Below are 15,337 nucleotides of genomic sequence, written 5' to 3' on the forward strand. Positions count from 1 at the left end.
CTTATATAAACCAATAAAGTTGTTAACATATAGTCTGAATTTGTTTTCCAAACCATTAAAATTTTTGTGAAAGAAATTGGATGAATGATAATTTAAAGTTTTGAACATGTTTTGCTGTAAAATTTTAAATAAATAAATAATATTAATTAAGTACTTATATTTGCAAGTTACCGTCAAGTTATTTTAATTTTATTTTAGATTTTTCTTTCTCCATTTTGTTTCCATTTTTTTTTTCTCAAACTATTTTACTATTTGAAAATATAACTACGTTATAATCACAGGCATCACGTGGGGCTATCTAGTATATATAAAATAATAATTGTATTTCTTCTCTATCGGCAGTCACCACCTCCCTCCTCTCTGTGTCCATCTCGTCAGTAACATTTATTGGGGGCAACAAGAAATTGAAGGACATGAGAGGAAATTGTGAAGTTATAACATCAAAATGGGTTCCAATTTAAACAGGTTGTATACTGGGGTTGATGATCGGATTCGGTGCTGGGTCTCTCTCCATCGACGGTCTCTTTCCATAGAGAACATCATGTGCTGAGAACGAACCCAATAAATTGCAGGCGAGGATTTGGTCTTGAGTTTGGATATATATATATATTCATCGAACCCCCAAATTCGAAGCCCTAATTTTCAGTGTCAGCAAATCCTCTCGTTCGCCATTGATTTTCAGCAAATCCTCTCGTTTGCTTTCAAATCTCCATATTCAGGTGACTCGATCTCAAATCTCCATATCCAGTTCAGTTCCATTGCTCATCGGTAAGCTCACCGGCATCTTCCAAGTTCATTGCCACCATTGCCGTAATTCATTGAAGCTTCACGACTCCTACCGTCGTTACCGCCACCGTTCTGATCCGCGACCATCGTTAAGAACAATCGTCGCCGTCCCGTGGGTTCATCTTTGCTTGCCGTCGCCGTTTCAGTTCAACTCACTGCCGTCTGCCCGTGGTTCAGCGCCGCCATCGCGAACAGTCATTGTGTTCTCCGGTAAGCTCGCCGTCGCCGAACACCTCTGTCACTACCGCTGCAGAACAGACCCACTTCTCACCGGTATTGAAGTTCTTGTTGTTGCCGGAGTTGGAGGCCAAAGAGAGGGAAAAAAAAAAGAAAGGGAGGTGGATTGGAGAGAGAGCAGTTGTGGAGGCGGCCGTGGACAGTGGAGGTGGTTGTGAGGGAAGAATATTCTGTGGGGGAGAGAACAGTGGCGGTGTCGGTGGTGGCCATGGGCGGACGGTGGAGGTGGCGGCCATGGACAGATGTTGAAGGTTGTTTGAAGAGAAAGGGTATGTAATATATATATATATTTGTATATATTATTCCTCTGGGTATATATGGGTGTATTTGATAAGGTTGTTTTTGTCCTTATAGATTTTAACCAGTCACGTGAGTCATGTGCCTTCTTTGGACGTTAGATTTCAAACGGCCCACTAACGTTTTGCAACCATTGAAATAGTTCAGGGCGGCTTATTAGGAAAGAGAAGACAGTTGAGGGGGGGTTTAATGCACTTAACCCTATATATATTTGGAAGTTCAAAATTGTACGCTTCTCTCTTTAATCGGTGCTAGTCTCCAAGTGAGCTTGTTTTGCAAGGCTCGGCTGGGTGGTTTGAAGAACTCAAAGAAGAAGAAGCGGAAATGGTCAGCAAGGCGTGGAGGATAATTCCCAGACCACTTCTCGAAACAATACTGAACAACCACGCCCAGCACCACAGAGTCCATCAACCTCTCATCCTCCACGGCCCCCGCGGCGTCGGCAAAACCACTCTCATCCTTGAACGTAAATTTCCCTCATCTCACTTTCTCTCTATTATCTATATCTATATCTAACTGTTCTCTTCTCCCTCAGGTCTCCTCGAAAACTGGAACACGGGTCCTCACATCACCGGCTATGTCGACTTTGCCCAATCCATCGAAGGCCACCACCCACACCACGGAGAATCATTCCCGTGGGCGTCTTGGACCAACTGTCCATCACCCACTTTACCCAATCTTCGTGCCCAACTCGAACAATGTCTCGAATCAATTGCTCAAAAGGGTGTCAAACTCGGCACCATTAGTTCCCACCAAATCTTCACAACCCTCCGCAAATGGCACGGCCTCAACACCGCGCTTCGCCGGATACTTCAGTCGGATACTAGCGCCTGCTCGAGCTCGAAGAATGCTGTGTCTGATAAGGCTTCCACTTCGGTTTTGTGGAACCGGGCTGTGTTCACACTATCTGCTCGATTAAATGCCAAAGAGATTGATGGAATTTTGGGATTGAAAGAGAAAGGCCAAAAAGTGAGTGTGGAAGAGGCTTCGTATTATAGGGAAGCAATCGTGGCGTTAGAGTTGGCTAAGGAGGTGATAACGATTCAGCAAGGCTGGAGAGCTAATGCTGTGAAGCATTTGAATCAGACGGGTGGGTTTTCGAGGCCTTTGGCGAATTCAGCTACTGATTGGCCCTGTTTGTTGTTGGAATTGTTGTCAGCAGCTGCTGAGACTGATTACTTTCAGGTAACTAATCATTTAATTTTTTTCTTAGCTAGCAAATTCCTGGCAAACTATTGATATAAGAGTACTATTCACTAATGTAGTCTTAACTGGGATGGATATTAGGTGTGGCACTCAATCCAGAAGCTTTATTTGGTTTAAGAATGTGTTTGTGTGTGTTTGTTTTTAATAATGTATGTTATAATGGGATATTAATATACTATATCTTGATTACTTCATTTATGTGATTTTAATGTATGTTGATGTGTTGTGGTGCTCTAAATGATTAATATTTTGATGCCATAATGTGCAGCCAAAGCTGGTGATAAACAATATAGATGTTCTCAAGAATGCTGTTTTAACAGATGATTCAACAGTCCGTGCATCTCTGTATCATGACAGTCTGATATGGAGAATAATTGCTTTGGGTGCGAATGAGAAGTGTTTGCCTGTCATTCTTTTGACATCGGATAGGTAATTTTCACGCTCAGTAGTGTTCCCGTTTCTTGGTCTTGATAGTAGTTACTGCCACAAACCTTTTTCCTTAAAACCTGACCTTTTATATATTTGATAGTAGTCATTTTATTCTCCAACATAAGCCCATTGCATGATAAGAGCATCCTGTATGCCATCTTTGTGAAACTTCATGATCATAACATGAATAATTAATTGAATTACTCATTTATTGCGTAGTTAAGTGCACTACCTATATTTTCATTATTTATGTTCTACCATATTAAGAAATACATTTTTTAGGTCTGTTTCTTTAAATTAAATTAGGAAATCTAAACGATACTAATATTCTGCAGCTACTATTCATACCGAGCTTATCTGGATTTTGGATTTCCAGACATATTCATCTCTCGTGAGGTACTCATGCTGAAATTATGTGATTCTATGTGTATGGCTTGTTTCTTGTCTGCCTTCTCTGTTCTAGAAGTTTGTAGAGCCATTTTGGAAAATGTACCAAGTGGTGATTGGTGAACGTAGGCATTCAACTATACTTCTTTAATGGCATGTATAAGGGTATAATTTTCTTGCCTAGTCTTGTTGACAATTGTGTAGACCCTCTCAGGGATTTACATGCATCTCTTTGTGTACATGTATTTCACTTGACAGGCTTCTATTGTTTGAACGGATGTACTATACCAGGTTTCCACATGTGTGTGGGTTCACATGTTTGAGAAAAAGGCGATTAGGTGGTGGTGGTCCTGCCAACACTATACGTTGGAAGAAGATTTAAATAAACCTAACCTTTGGTATTATTTTACACAAAGTGGTTGCTCTCAGACTCTTACCTGCATCCTCATGCTTTTGAACTTGACTTTTTATTGCACAAAGCAATAGTCCCCCGCATGTTTCAGTTTGAACTGATTGTGGGGTGCACCTATGGTTGTGTGTGCAAATGTGCATATTTTTCTTTTTTGTTTTGTTTTTGTTTTTGGTGTGTGGGGGATAAATTACACACACGCACCCAATTGTCCCATTGGGGATGCATGTGTTCATTAGTCAACTGGGTTTGTTCATTTGATAGGATATGCATAATATATTGCTGATGCTTGTGTATCTCATTCTTGACAATTTCCAGACCTTTGGATGGACTCAACAAGAAGCAAAAATGCATATGGTTACTGATTATTTCAGTCACTCCGAGGTGAGCTGATATTGATGATCAAGGGCATGTCTTTCCTAATAGCTTTGCTTTTAATGAATCATCCACATTTACAGGAAAAATATTGTTTTGGCAAATAATTCCGTATGTTTGTTGGAATTGTAGTGGAATGTGATTGCCGAGGTGCTAGGGCCAAACCCACGACATCTTTTTGAGCTTTATGCGCTAAAACAAAGCAACTATTTCCAGAAGTAAGTACTTAGATACTAACTTTTGATGTCTCATCTTTTGATATAATGATAGGATTTAACAAATGCACTGACTTTTTTATTTGGCTAATTGGCAATTATATGAAGTTTCATGGATTGACTACAATACTGCAATATATTCTTATTAAATAATTGTACAATAGTTTATCTAATTGAACTGAGACATTTTGATCATGTGTAGCTTTTACGATGTATTTCAGTTGATCTTTTTAGTCTAAGCAATTTCTTTTTCCTTTTTTCTTCGCTGTTTATCTCATCTTTGTTTCATTGCTGGATTTGTTATATTAAAGGCTTTCATTTCTTTCTGTGGCTGAGAGCCTGAGCATCATTCTCAACGAATGATTGGTTAGTGACCTTTGTTGAAGAAATGTGAATTATTTCCATCAAACTACAATATACTAGTCTAGTTTGTGCCATTATGATAGTGTGACAGAATGAGATTGGGATAATTGGATGGATAACTCTCTCTCTCTCTCTCTCTCTCTCTCTCAATATTTGATTACGTTAGAATTGTATTTTTCTCAACTTAATTAGCTGTGTTCTTACTAAATTTTCTTAACCGAGTTGTGCTTAATCGTATTCTATTTGAAAATTTATTGTGATACTTTTTGTTTACTCAATGTATGTTAGGGTGATCCTGGGGCGGGATCCAGCCAACCTAGTGTCAGAATTGGTCGTTGTACACGGAACAGTCTAAAAAACAAGTAGAATTTAGAAGTCAGAATTCAAAGCTTGATGACTTCTTTTTCCACCCTTTTCTGTATAACCTTTGATTTGTTTCTTGTTATTTTATTTTTCTCTTTTCGTTGTAATTGATCTCTCTAATAATATTAACACTTGAAGAGTATAAAACATTTTTACTTCATATACAACTGTTAAGCATTGCACCCTGATGATTTTCCAACTGCCAAATGATATCGTGCAGGGTACCTATTGTCTCCCTTTATTAGGGAAATTGTTACTTGCCGTTTATTTAGTGAATACTGCTTATAGTAGTATGAGAACTCTTTGGGAGATACCTTATGGACTTTTGTGCTTCATTTTAACAGTTGAGCTGTTTTGTATTCATATAAAGCTTTTCTTACATATTCTACAGTTCGCTTACCCTGTTCTCTTTCTTGGTTTAATTGTAGGGTCATGGATGACAGGGGCAGTACATTTGAGGATATTGTAGATGCTTATTTAGCATATTTGCAGGTAAGTTTCGTAATATGCAGCAAGCTTGCATCTTATTTATTATTGCAATGTCTTACAAAGAGAAAGAGGTCAGATAACCACTTAATGCATATCCACTTGCACACTAGCAGGATTGCAATTGGATGGATAATATGGAGACAGACTAGTTGTATCCAATGTGATTAAAGAATAGAAAATAAATTAAACGAAAATTTTTATAGGATGGTCAATTGGCCAACTATCTTATATAGAACATAGCGATGGCTCTAAGAAAGAAAGAAAAACAATGCATTCAAGTAACTGAAATGAGAGTGTTGATATGTATAGTAGGAGTCACTAGAAGAGATAGGTTTACTAATCAAAGTGTGAACGGCATATTAGGAATAGTACCTATTAGTGATAAAATAAGAGAATGCATGTTTAGGTAGTAAGGATTCATGCAAAGTAGGCTCGCAGCTGAGCAGTGAGAAAAGGAAGATTATTTTGTACAGAAGATAAGAGGCAGCGAGACCGACCAAAGTAATTGAAAATGACATCAAAGATTAAACATTAGAGGAGACATGCCATGTAATAGAAACATGACGATTTCTCATCCTGTCTCTTGGCATTTGCTAGGATGATCTTCTGGGGAAACTTACTCCTGCTATGCTGGCACAATTTCCTTGTTTGCCCCCACCACCAAATTAAGGAAAAAAAAAAGTGTGCGCTTTTACAACATTTAACACTTGAGGTTATATTAATTCTATTAAATTATTTTTATATGGTTGGGCAATTTGGCTGACCGACTCTAGGCGAGCTCCCATTTTTCTAATCTAGAACCAGACCACCATGTCTTTTGATCAAAACCAAATAAACCTGAGGTTGAGCACTTTGTAGTTGACATTTGCATACTGCTTTAGAAACTAACAGGTAGTTTTTTCCTGCACCTGTGTTGCTTGGGTTAGTCACGATTGTTTCTGAACTGTGTCTGTCCTCTTGTTGTTCTGACTACTTTATTATAGGTGACTGTAGTTAATCCTGCCATGGATAAAGCATTGTCACTTCTGCAAAAATTTGCTATTGATGCACGAAGCGGAAAAATTTCAAAAGATAGGTTACGTTTTGGTGCTCCCTGGAGGCATCCTCCATCGAAAGAAAACCATGCCCAACGCATAGAGTGGGCTAAGCTTCAATTAATGGATTTTGTTCACTCTCTAGTCAAAACAGAATTTGGGGTAAGTTTCTTTTCAACATATTTTTTTTGATTGCTTTCAGTGGAAAAAGATCTTGTGCAACAATATGCTAGCCATAATATTTGAAGAATATATTGAATATTCTCATTCAATAATGTGATTGCCATTCAATATATTATATTGGTGGATTTTTTTTTTTTGTTGTTGTCGTTGTCGTTGTTGCTTTATATATGATATTTTATACTCACTACTACTTGACCTGCGTGCATAACTTTTGGTACCTCTAGTATTGTTAGTCTCTGACAAGGCTATAAAAAGGAATAAATCTAAGAATTCATATTCTAAATTATCATTTTATTGTTCACATTAAAGATGTATCTTTCTACTATGATTGCCAATACCATATTTCAACAATCTTAGGGTTGGGAACCTAAATTCTCATTTGCGAAGGTTAGAAACCTAAATTATTAGCTGCCATTTAGTTTTTAACTAAAACTTATGTCAGAAGCAATCTTATACACACAATTGCTTCTGGGTGTGTATCTGTGGTCCCGTTTAAGGATGATTAGCTCTTCATATTATTTTTGTAAGGGTAAAGTGCAAAAAACCCCTTGAACTATTACCTAATTAGGAAAAAAAAAAAAAAAAAAAACCCTTGATCTACAAAAGTTGCATAAAACCCCCTGAACTAACCATTTCAGTTGCAATTTACCCCTTCAGGCAAGCTTCCGACCAGCTGACTCTCATGTGATGGGCTAATTTTAATTAAATGGCGAAAATACCCTTATGAAAGTTAAAAGACTCTAATATCCTTCTATTTACTATATATATGTATATATATCCACATTTAATGTAATTTTAGGAAAAATAAACCCTAACCCACATTTTGTTTCTCTCTCTATCGTAGTATCTCCCTCTCTCTCTATCGCACTGTCTCCCTCTCTCTAAGCCGCGACTCCTCTCTCTCTGTGCCATTGCTGCAACCTCGCCACCGCCGTGACCTGACGCCGCAGTGAATATGATTTTCCGTTGCTGCCGATCGGTCACTGTCATTCTCCTTCGCTGGTAGAATCGTCAAATCACGATTATACGGTGGAGCCTGAACCTGTTAGGGTTAGGATGGTGTTGGTGATGGCGCTGCTGCCGGTGTAGGTGTGGGAACTGTGGTTATGGTGCCGCCGGTGTGGTGTGGGGATGGAATTAGTGTTGGTGGCGTCGACTGTGATGCCGCCAGTGTAGGAGTAGGATGGTGGTGATGGTGCCGCCGGGTTAGGGGGGGAGAAGATGGTGGTGGTGGTGACGGCGCCGCCCACTATGGAGTCTGTGGTGCTGCTGGTTTAATTGTGGAATTGTGCCGTCGATGGGGATGCCACTGCTGGGTTTTTCCATGGGAGGTTTTGACGCAAGACCTGGTTATAATTTGACTAAACTAACCTTTATTCAAACCAACCCAATAAAATTCAACAAAACACCCACCCGATTTGGCGAGCCTAATTCAAATCGACCCGATTAGTTTCATTCACTTAAGTGAATAGTTTTCAAAACGACGTAGTTTTGATGATGGGTAAAATTGTCTATTAACATTTTCGGTAACAGTCGGTGACAGGAATGTCCTTAAATGCAACATATCAATAGTGCAAGGGGGGTTTTTTGTAGTTCAAGGTGGTTATTTGCAAAACACCAATAGTTGAGGGGGGTTTATTGCTCTTTACCCTTTTTGTAATTAATAGGACTCAATCTTGGAATTGAAGGATGCATCATCTCATATGGACATGTTGCTGCAGTATGCCTAATGTTATATTGTTCTATGTTACATGGACTTGGATATGTGTATCGGGTCTATGGAACGTGTCTAGGTATTGAACTTATCAAATCTTCAAACTTAACGCACGACTAACTATTCATAATTTTTTAATATATTTGTTTTTTTCCAAAGGTAAAATGGCGTTTTCATGTAACATAAAATAGCATTCAACATGGAGCAATTTTTTTTATTAATAACGTAATAAAATGGACAGTAGAATAGCTGTAAAGTAAGGTTGAATTACCAGATATGTTTATCGATACAGGTCCAACTAAATATGTTGTACGCATCCCATATCCATAACCGTCATGCGTACAACACAGGTGATATTTAGAGAAGCCTATGTAACATGATTTTCTTTAGGGTGAATCAGTTTTCTGTACCAATTTGTGATTTTTTCCCAACTTATCTTGATTCAGGTTAATTATCTAGCTGATTGTAGCCTTGAGTACCTGGATGATCCTTCTGCTGTTGCATTGTTAGAGGTATTTTTCAAATTTATTTATTTATTTATTTTGACTTAGGGAGGCAGTTTCCATTTTAAATTCCATGTTGTGTTTTTTCTGTCACGGACTTCCATAAATACCTTGCACACACACTCATAATTTTTAGTTTTCAAATCACTGTCAATTGGCAATTGTTTGGCTAAATTTTGGCAATGTTACATTCAAGTTCTCTGTCACACTAATTTAATCCATTTCAATTTCAGAATTTATTTTAAATCCAAAGATCTCCAAATGGGTTGGAGTAAGCAAATGTTAACCATGCCTTTTTCATTTACAATCCTTTCCAGGTCGGTTTGCTCTATGCCCAACGGGATCCATCCTTTATTCGCCCCATATCTCGGGGTATTCAGAGATGTCTTGTGAGATGGTAAGGTACCTTTACATGTATGAAATTACTTCAAAATCAGCATTGAAGTGCCGCACACTTATTTACTGATGTGCTGCAGGCTTGTCCAGGAGCAGATGCAAATGGGCTTTCAGAGGTCACTCCAGTTTATGTGGCAGAAAGTTATACGAGGCCGTAGCTATCGCCATTTGATGTTAGAAGTAGGCTATAATAAATAGAGCATGGGGTATGTCCAATTTCTCAATTGCTTTTGCTTAATTTATTCTTGTATAAAGATGATGAGTTTTAATACATCAATGTGAGTTTTCAAAGGAGATTCTCCTGCCTTTTGAATGCTTAGAATTTCACTGAATACTTTCAAGTTTGTGGTCGATAGGAAGTAATGGTTTGTCAATTGTAATGCATGTGAGAAAACGTCAAAGGAGGAGGAATATTTTCTCTCCCTTTGAGTGCATGTTGGGAAAAATAATTAATTTTCAACTATTGGCAAATTTACAAAACACATCATGGATGAGGTTCTAGCGCACTATACGTACAGAATATTGTTTCATGATATCTATTTCTTCACGAGAAGTGTTAAATAAGAGGTAGAGAGAGAACATATAGAATCCAGAGGGTCAATAGATATGGCTCATAGAATTAAAACATGATGGGCTAGAATCCAGAGTATCAAGAGATATAGCTAATCGAAATAAAACGTGATTTGTTAAATAGGCGAGTGCTGGAGGCATATTGTATGATCGAACGTGTCAAACACAAGAATGGCGTGAAGATTTGAAATAATATTTTACTGTTCATTTTAGTGAATCTTGAAAGCAATACAAGAGCATTATGAAGTGCATATATACTAGAGTGTCATGGCTTGATTGGATCTTATTGCTGGTTTTATAACTCACCTGATCGACATCCTTACCCTAGTTGGTTGTCCAAGTTTAAAATTTCCTCTCATTTTTTAATTATTATTATTATTTTATTTATATATTATGCTTGCCATGACCAGTCACAACTCACAAAGTCTTTTCACCTATTAATGTTATGGATGAAATCGTAAAATTATGTTTTTTACCTTTCAGGTTAGCAAGGCAGAGACTACTCTTTCAACAATGCAAACCTCTATGTAAGCATCACATCTAACTGTAAGTAATTGTTGAAGATGCATGTGTACTAACCCAAATGTTTATTAACCCAAATGTGTATTAGTTTGGTACTTCATTTCATCAGGAATCCGATTTCTGTTTCCTGTTGTTGGAGGTTTTGACTCTTGTTGCATACTCACAATTTCCTTTTGCATTGTATTGGGAAATTAGTTTATATTTCTCAACTAACTAGTAACTAATGATATGAACATTAGTATTTATTTGATGTTCAGCTATATCCTGTTATTCTAACGTTGTTAACTTTCTTTTTTTTACTGTGTTGTTGCAACTTAGATTGTCCTGCACTTTCTTGTTCCTATCCTAAAATTTATGTAAGTTACTCATATTCCTCGTCATCTGTTTTCAGAAAGGAGACGCACCATAACCTGCACATGCTTATTCTTGAAAATTTGATACATTGTAAGACTTTTCCTTCCTGTCTTCAATTTTTGCATTTCCATTGCATTATGCCATTGGTGGTGATTCATCCTGGTTTCTTCTTTTAATAAATTGAGCTACAATATAATTAACCAGAATTATTGGAAATGTAAAATTGCTTTCATTAGAAAAGCCGATGACCAAGTCAAGGGACAACTTTTACTTTGTGTAATAGGAATTGGTTTCTTTGATTGCAGTTTTGTAAATCTTTGTCCTCTTGGCTTGGCTTGTATCATCTTTTCCTAACCGCGTGTCATGGTGTGTTGTGTCCTTATTTTCAGTTAATATCGAAGACTCAGAACTTGGAGACAAGAGTGTCATCTGTCATTCCAAGACTTCAGGTAATAAAGTGTTCTGACACGACAATCACCATAAATTGATTAAGGAACTCACTCCTTAATTGTTGAAAGTTTTTTGCTTCATACAACACCTACAGTATTGATATACAATAGGATTTTGAAGAGAAATACATCAAGCTCAATGCCTAGGTTTGTGAGCTTTAATCATTACTAGGTGGTTGGACGGCTGGCTCTTACTTCCAATACTCCCTGTGCTTTTTTTTTTTCCCCGGGAAGAGAGATAAATGTGAAGCAACGTCTTCGCACGAAGAGATTGTTTTCTAGCTCGTTGTGACATATGGATACTGGAAATTATTTAGGACTGCAGGTGGAGCCTGCAACTACACTGTAACCTAACACACTCTTATATTATATTGAATTTTGATTAGTGCTTTATAGCTTGCTGTGTCTATTTTATGACTTTGTTGTTTTGTAGCATATAACTTTGTTGTAGGCAAAATCGTCTCAAAGTTTCTCTATCAACCAGGATGAAAAATATTATTATAAAGACCAGAGATGTTCTAGACAATGATTTTACTGGTTTCAATTTCAATTGCAAGTTATCAGTATGGAGAATCAAATAGACCAGTAGGGTGAATTGGGTTTCAGTAAGTCAAAAACCACTGAAATGTTTATAATCTGGAATCTCTAAACACAGGAAAATTGTGTATGTTACTCGTTATTTTTTGTTTGGGACTTATTCTACATGAAATATATGAAAAGATACATCGTCCGGGGAAGAGGTTGTTGGTGTGGAAGCTTCCTATGTCTAGCTGCGTTTTGAAAACTGTACAAGCCGAAAGTCTGAAAGTGTGCAAAACAGGTAAATTTTACACAGTTGGATGTGTTATGACACGTATAAAGCGAGGGTCACACTACACTAACTTTGAAAATAAATATTTTGTAAGTATATTTTGAAAATCTTGAACATAATCTTGGGAGTGTAAAAAAAGATAAAATTTATTTTTATTCACCTCAAAAATCAAAATTTCCAGTTCTTCCCCACTAATAATTACTAGAAGTTTCTAGTGTTGGATTCAAATGCGGTTTGCCTAGGACGAAGGTTCAATTATTTTACATGAAAGCTGGAGCAAAAGAAATTTGGGACTGAGCATGTTATGAGAATGATTATAATATCCACTTTATTTAGATTGCTGTAGTAATTGAGAGAGCTTTATGGGTGGGCCAATTCTGTGACTATTATGACAAATCCGTGAGAAGTAGGATCCAAAGTCCACGACTACGCGGTATTAAAATCATTATTGCAAGCTGTATCTAATCATTTCTAAAGATTTGTACCAAAATGCTACCATAATTAAAGCTTCCATGATTTAGCGGCTAAAATTTCAAAACTTTTAAATCACCTAAATTAACTCACTCTTGACATTAAATTCATGATTTTAATTCTTAATTTATTTCTATGTTACAATTACATGTTTAAAAAGAGAATCTCAAATTTCGAAGGGACAAAAAATAAAGATACATTTACCTCTCTTTTTAATCTTTATTAGTTAGAAATCAAAATCGAAGCATCGGTTGTCTAGTTGCATCAGTTCTTTGTGCACCTTTAAATTCACCCGAAAATACAAGTGCATGAAGATTAGGCCAACAAGAACATTGGACCTAAAAGTTGTAACAAAATGATATGAGAGTCTGCACACAAAGTCTGCGAGAGTCACGCCAATGTAAAATATTGAAAAGCACCAAAATATTACTTATTCCTTTCTAAAATAAGTGTATATCTTTCCATTTTTATCCATTCTAAAATAAATATCCTAATAAATAAGGTTTTATAATATTACTAATTTAACCTATCATACATAAAGTAAGACCTTGTAAATTTGGTAATTCATTTATTACTAGTATAATAAAAAATTATTAAAAATGTAAATTACTAAAATGTAACACTTATCTTGGAACAGAATAGTAAAAATTAGGATAGTAGAAAAACAGCTAAAGAAATTAACAAAAATAAGAAATAAAATAGTGTGCACTTTTTTAGGAGAGCATATATAAGCACCATACAATTGAGAAGCTATAAACTAGTAGTAGTAAGAAACAAAAACTGTGTGTTTCCGACCTTCAAAAGCAGTTCGAGAGAGAGAGAGAGAGATAGAGAGAGAGAGAGAGCTTAGTTGGGATTCTCAGAGAGAGAAGAAGAGGAGAGAAAGATGGAAGGGGTGGGTAGAAGAAGACCATGGAAGGATTTGAAACAACGGCTGGCATTTAAGGGGATTGGGCTATGTGGGTCATTATGGAGTCTCAGTGTTTCCAATATGAACCCAAGCGAAGATGGTCTTGACCCAGAACAACAAGAACAAGAACCGATCATGGGTGGTGGTGGTGGTGGTGGTGTGGGTCAGATTCCGGCGGTGCTCAGCTCGGCTCCGCCTTCTGTGGGTCAGATACCGGCGTATCCTGGGATAAACCTGGCGACGGCGTTGGCGGAGGAGCGCAATCAGCGGTCTGTGGGTCCCACAGTGACGCCGTTGAGGTCGCTGATGAGATTGTTCGATGAAACGGACGGTGTGGATGGGGAGGAGGGGAACAAAGAAGGTGGGATTGATGCGCTGTGCTGCGTGTGCATTGAGAGGAATAAAGGTGCGGCTTTTATCCCCTGCGGGCACACCTTCTGTAGGGTTTGTTCGAGAGAGCTGTTGTTGAACCGTGGGTCCTGTCCTCTCTGTAACCGTTCCATTAACGAGATTCTTGATATCTTTTAACATTTTGTCTCTCTTCATATCAAGATTTGGACAAGGAAGAAGATTTTTGCACTCGTTTTTTATTTTTTATTTTTTTTTATGCACTTACTTTTTTGTCTTTTCCAAAAAAAAAAAAAAAAAAAAAAATTGTTTCTAATACTTGATATTTATAGTTGGGGGATAATAATAATTTCATTTTTTTTAAAGTAGAATTATAAAAAGGTGTGTACATATGCTAGTATTTTATATGTACAAACAAACATCAGCTCCATCTGAAAAGGCTCCGTAGAATGTCAAAATAAATAAATAGAAACTTTATTTAGTATTTCTATTCTAAAGGTCCACGAAGGTTATGGACTGTACATTCACTCATTTATACCTTTCACTTTTCATTTAGATTCAATGTGAGACAAGTACTTTTTGTAATATTCTTTTTTATCCGAATTCGTAACATTTCCGTTGCAGTTGAGCCACCCTACCTATTCGGCGTTGCAGTTGAGCCACCCTACCTATCCGGATGGCACATCCGAATGTCTTTCTGCCTTTCGGCCGGCGCTTGACATGACATCAGAAATTAACTCTGATACCAATTGCAATTGGATAGTGCTGCAATATGGGATAACCACCCTTGTAACAGCTAGCCTTTTGAAGTCCTTTATTTTTCTGTATTTTTCATTTCAATTTTGATCGAAAATAAAATGGTGAGACATAAAAGGATGTCTCATTCCTCCATCCTTCCCTTGCTATAAAATTGTTCCATTCCTCCTCTCTTTCCTAATCCTTCCTTCCTACCAAATGAAGGATAAATATATACAGTGTACACAAAATAAATATAACAATTGGGTTTTGTTTCTTTTTCTTTTTTCGGAAGTTAATTGGCTAATTTATTGTGTGTTTCACATTAAAAAGGGCAAAATTTTGGGCTGGATCCAAAAATCATTATTTGGGCCCGGTTGCTCGAGTAAACCCAACTTATTAAATGCAGACTGGCTTAAATTTTTTGGGTCTTTATAACATCTACTCATAGGTTCTGATAGGGGCCTAGTTAGGCCTGTTTAGAATTTTTAGCTGTGCGTAAGTTTTTTTTTTTTTTTTTAAATATAGTTTTAGGTCTTTATAACATATAGGTTTTGATAGGGCCTAATTTGGCCCGTTAAAATTTTGGGCCGTATGTAGGATTCTTTTGAAAATTTTCAGTCATCACAGGGAGTCAAGGTGACAATTTTTTTTTTTATTTTTTTATTTTATTTTTACAAGGCAAGAAGGGTTAGAAGTTAGATTAATAGGTGCAAAAAATCGAAGCATGGCACTCCCAAAATCCAACGGAAGCACTAACCACTGAACTATCGAGACATCA

General features: G+C 37.1%; 2 protein-coding genes across 6 annotated transcripts; both read left to right on the forward strand.

Annotated features, from left to right (window-relative positions):
• Window positions 1-293: 293 nt before the first annotated feature.
• On the forward strand, window positions 294-11,679 carry LOC132307407 (uncharacterized). Of its 5 annotated transcripts, none has more exons than XM_059805151.1 (15): window positions 294-1,292; window positions 1,378-1,786; window positions 1,856-2,505; window positions 2,795-2,955; window positions 3,291-3,351; window positions 4,070-4,135; window positions 4,259-4,344; window positions 5,496-5,559; window positions 6,540-6,752; window positions 8,934-8,999; window positions 9,308-9,387; window positions 9,467-9,592; window positions 10,440-10,483; window positions 10,870-10,922; window positions 11,222-11,679. In XM_059805151.1, the coding sequence occupies exons 2-12, from the start codon at window positions 1,645-1,647 to the stop codon at window positions 9,582-9,584; spliced, it is 1,707 nt and encodes a 568-aa protein (XP_059661134.1). In that variant the 5' UTR covers window positions 294-1,292; window positions 1,378-1,644; the 3' UTR covers window positions 9,585-9,592; window positions 10,440-10,483; window positions 10,870-10,922; window positions 11,222-11,679. The 5 variants fall into 5 exon arrangements, with proteins under 5 accessions (XP_059661134.1, XP_059661135.1, XP_059661136.1 ...); XM_059805152.1 differs by having other exon boundaries at window positions 1,463-1,786; XM_059805153.1 differs by having other exon boundaries at window positions 1,468-1,786.
• A 1,631-nt stretch (window positions 11,680-13,310) lies between these two features.
• LOC132310319 (putative E3 ubiquitin-protein ligase XBAT35) lies at window positions 13,311-14,615 on the forward strand. The gene has a single exon (XM_059808504.1). It carries the CDS (start codon window positions 13,450-13,452, stop codon window positions 13,999-14,001), a length of 552 nt encoding a protein of 183 aa, XP_059664487.1. The 5' UTR covers window positions 13,311-13,449; the 3' UTR covers window positions 14,002-14,615.
• The last annotated feature ends 722 nt before the right edge of the window (window positions 14,616-15,337 follow it).

This window comes from Cornus florida, unplaced genomic scaffold (genome assembly GCF_030987335.1).
Source record: "Cornus florida cultivar Cherokee Brave unplaced genomic scaffold, ASM3098733v1 CherokeeBrave_3.0.0_Hap2_Chr05, whole genome shotgun sequence".
NCBI lineage: Eukaryota > Viridiplantae > Streptophyta > Magnoliopsida > Cornales > Cornaceae > Cornus > Cornus florida.

Excerpts from the sequence above, each read along its gene's own strand:
- LOC132310319 (XM_059808504.1), top strand. The coding sequence starts at position 13,450 with ATGGAAGGGGTGGGTAGAAGAAGACCATGGAAGGATTTGAAACAACGG.
- LOC132307407 (XM_059805150.1), top strand. The coding sequence starts at position 1,645 with ATGGTCAGCAAGGCGTGGAGGATAATTCCCAGACCACTTCTCGAAACA. Across the intron at positions 4,136-4,258 it reads ATTATTTCAGTCACTCCGAG|TGGAATGTGATTGCCGAGGT; the intron begins GTGAGCTGATAT and ends TTGGAATTGTAG. Across the intron at positions 9,388-9,466 it reads CAGAGATGTCTTGTGAGATG|GCTTGTCCAGGAGCAGATGC; the intron begins GTAAGGTACCTT and ends GATGTGCTGCAG.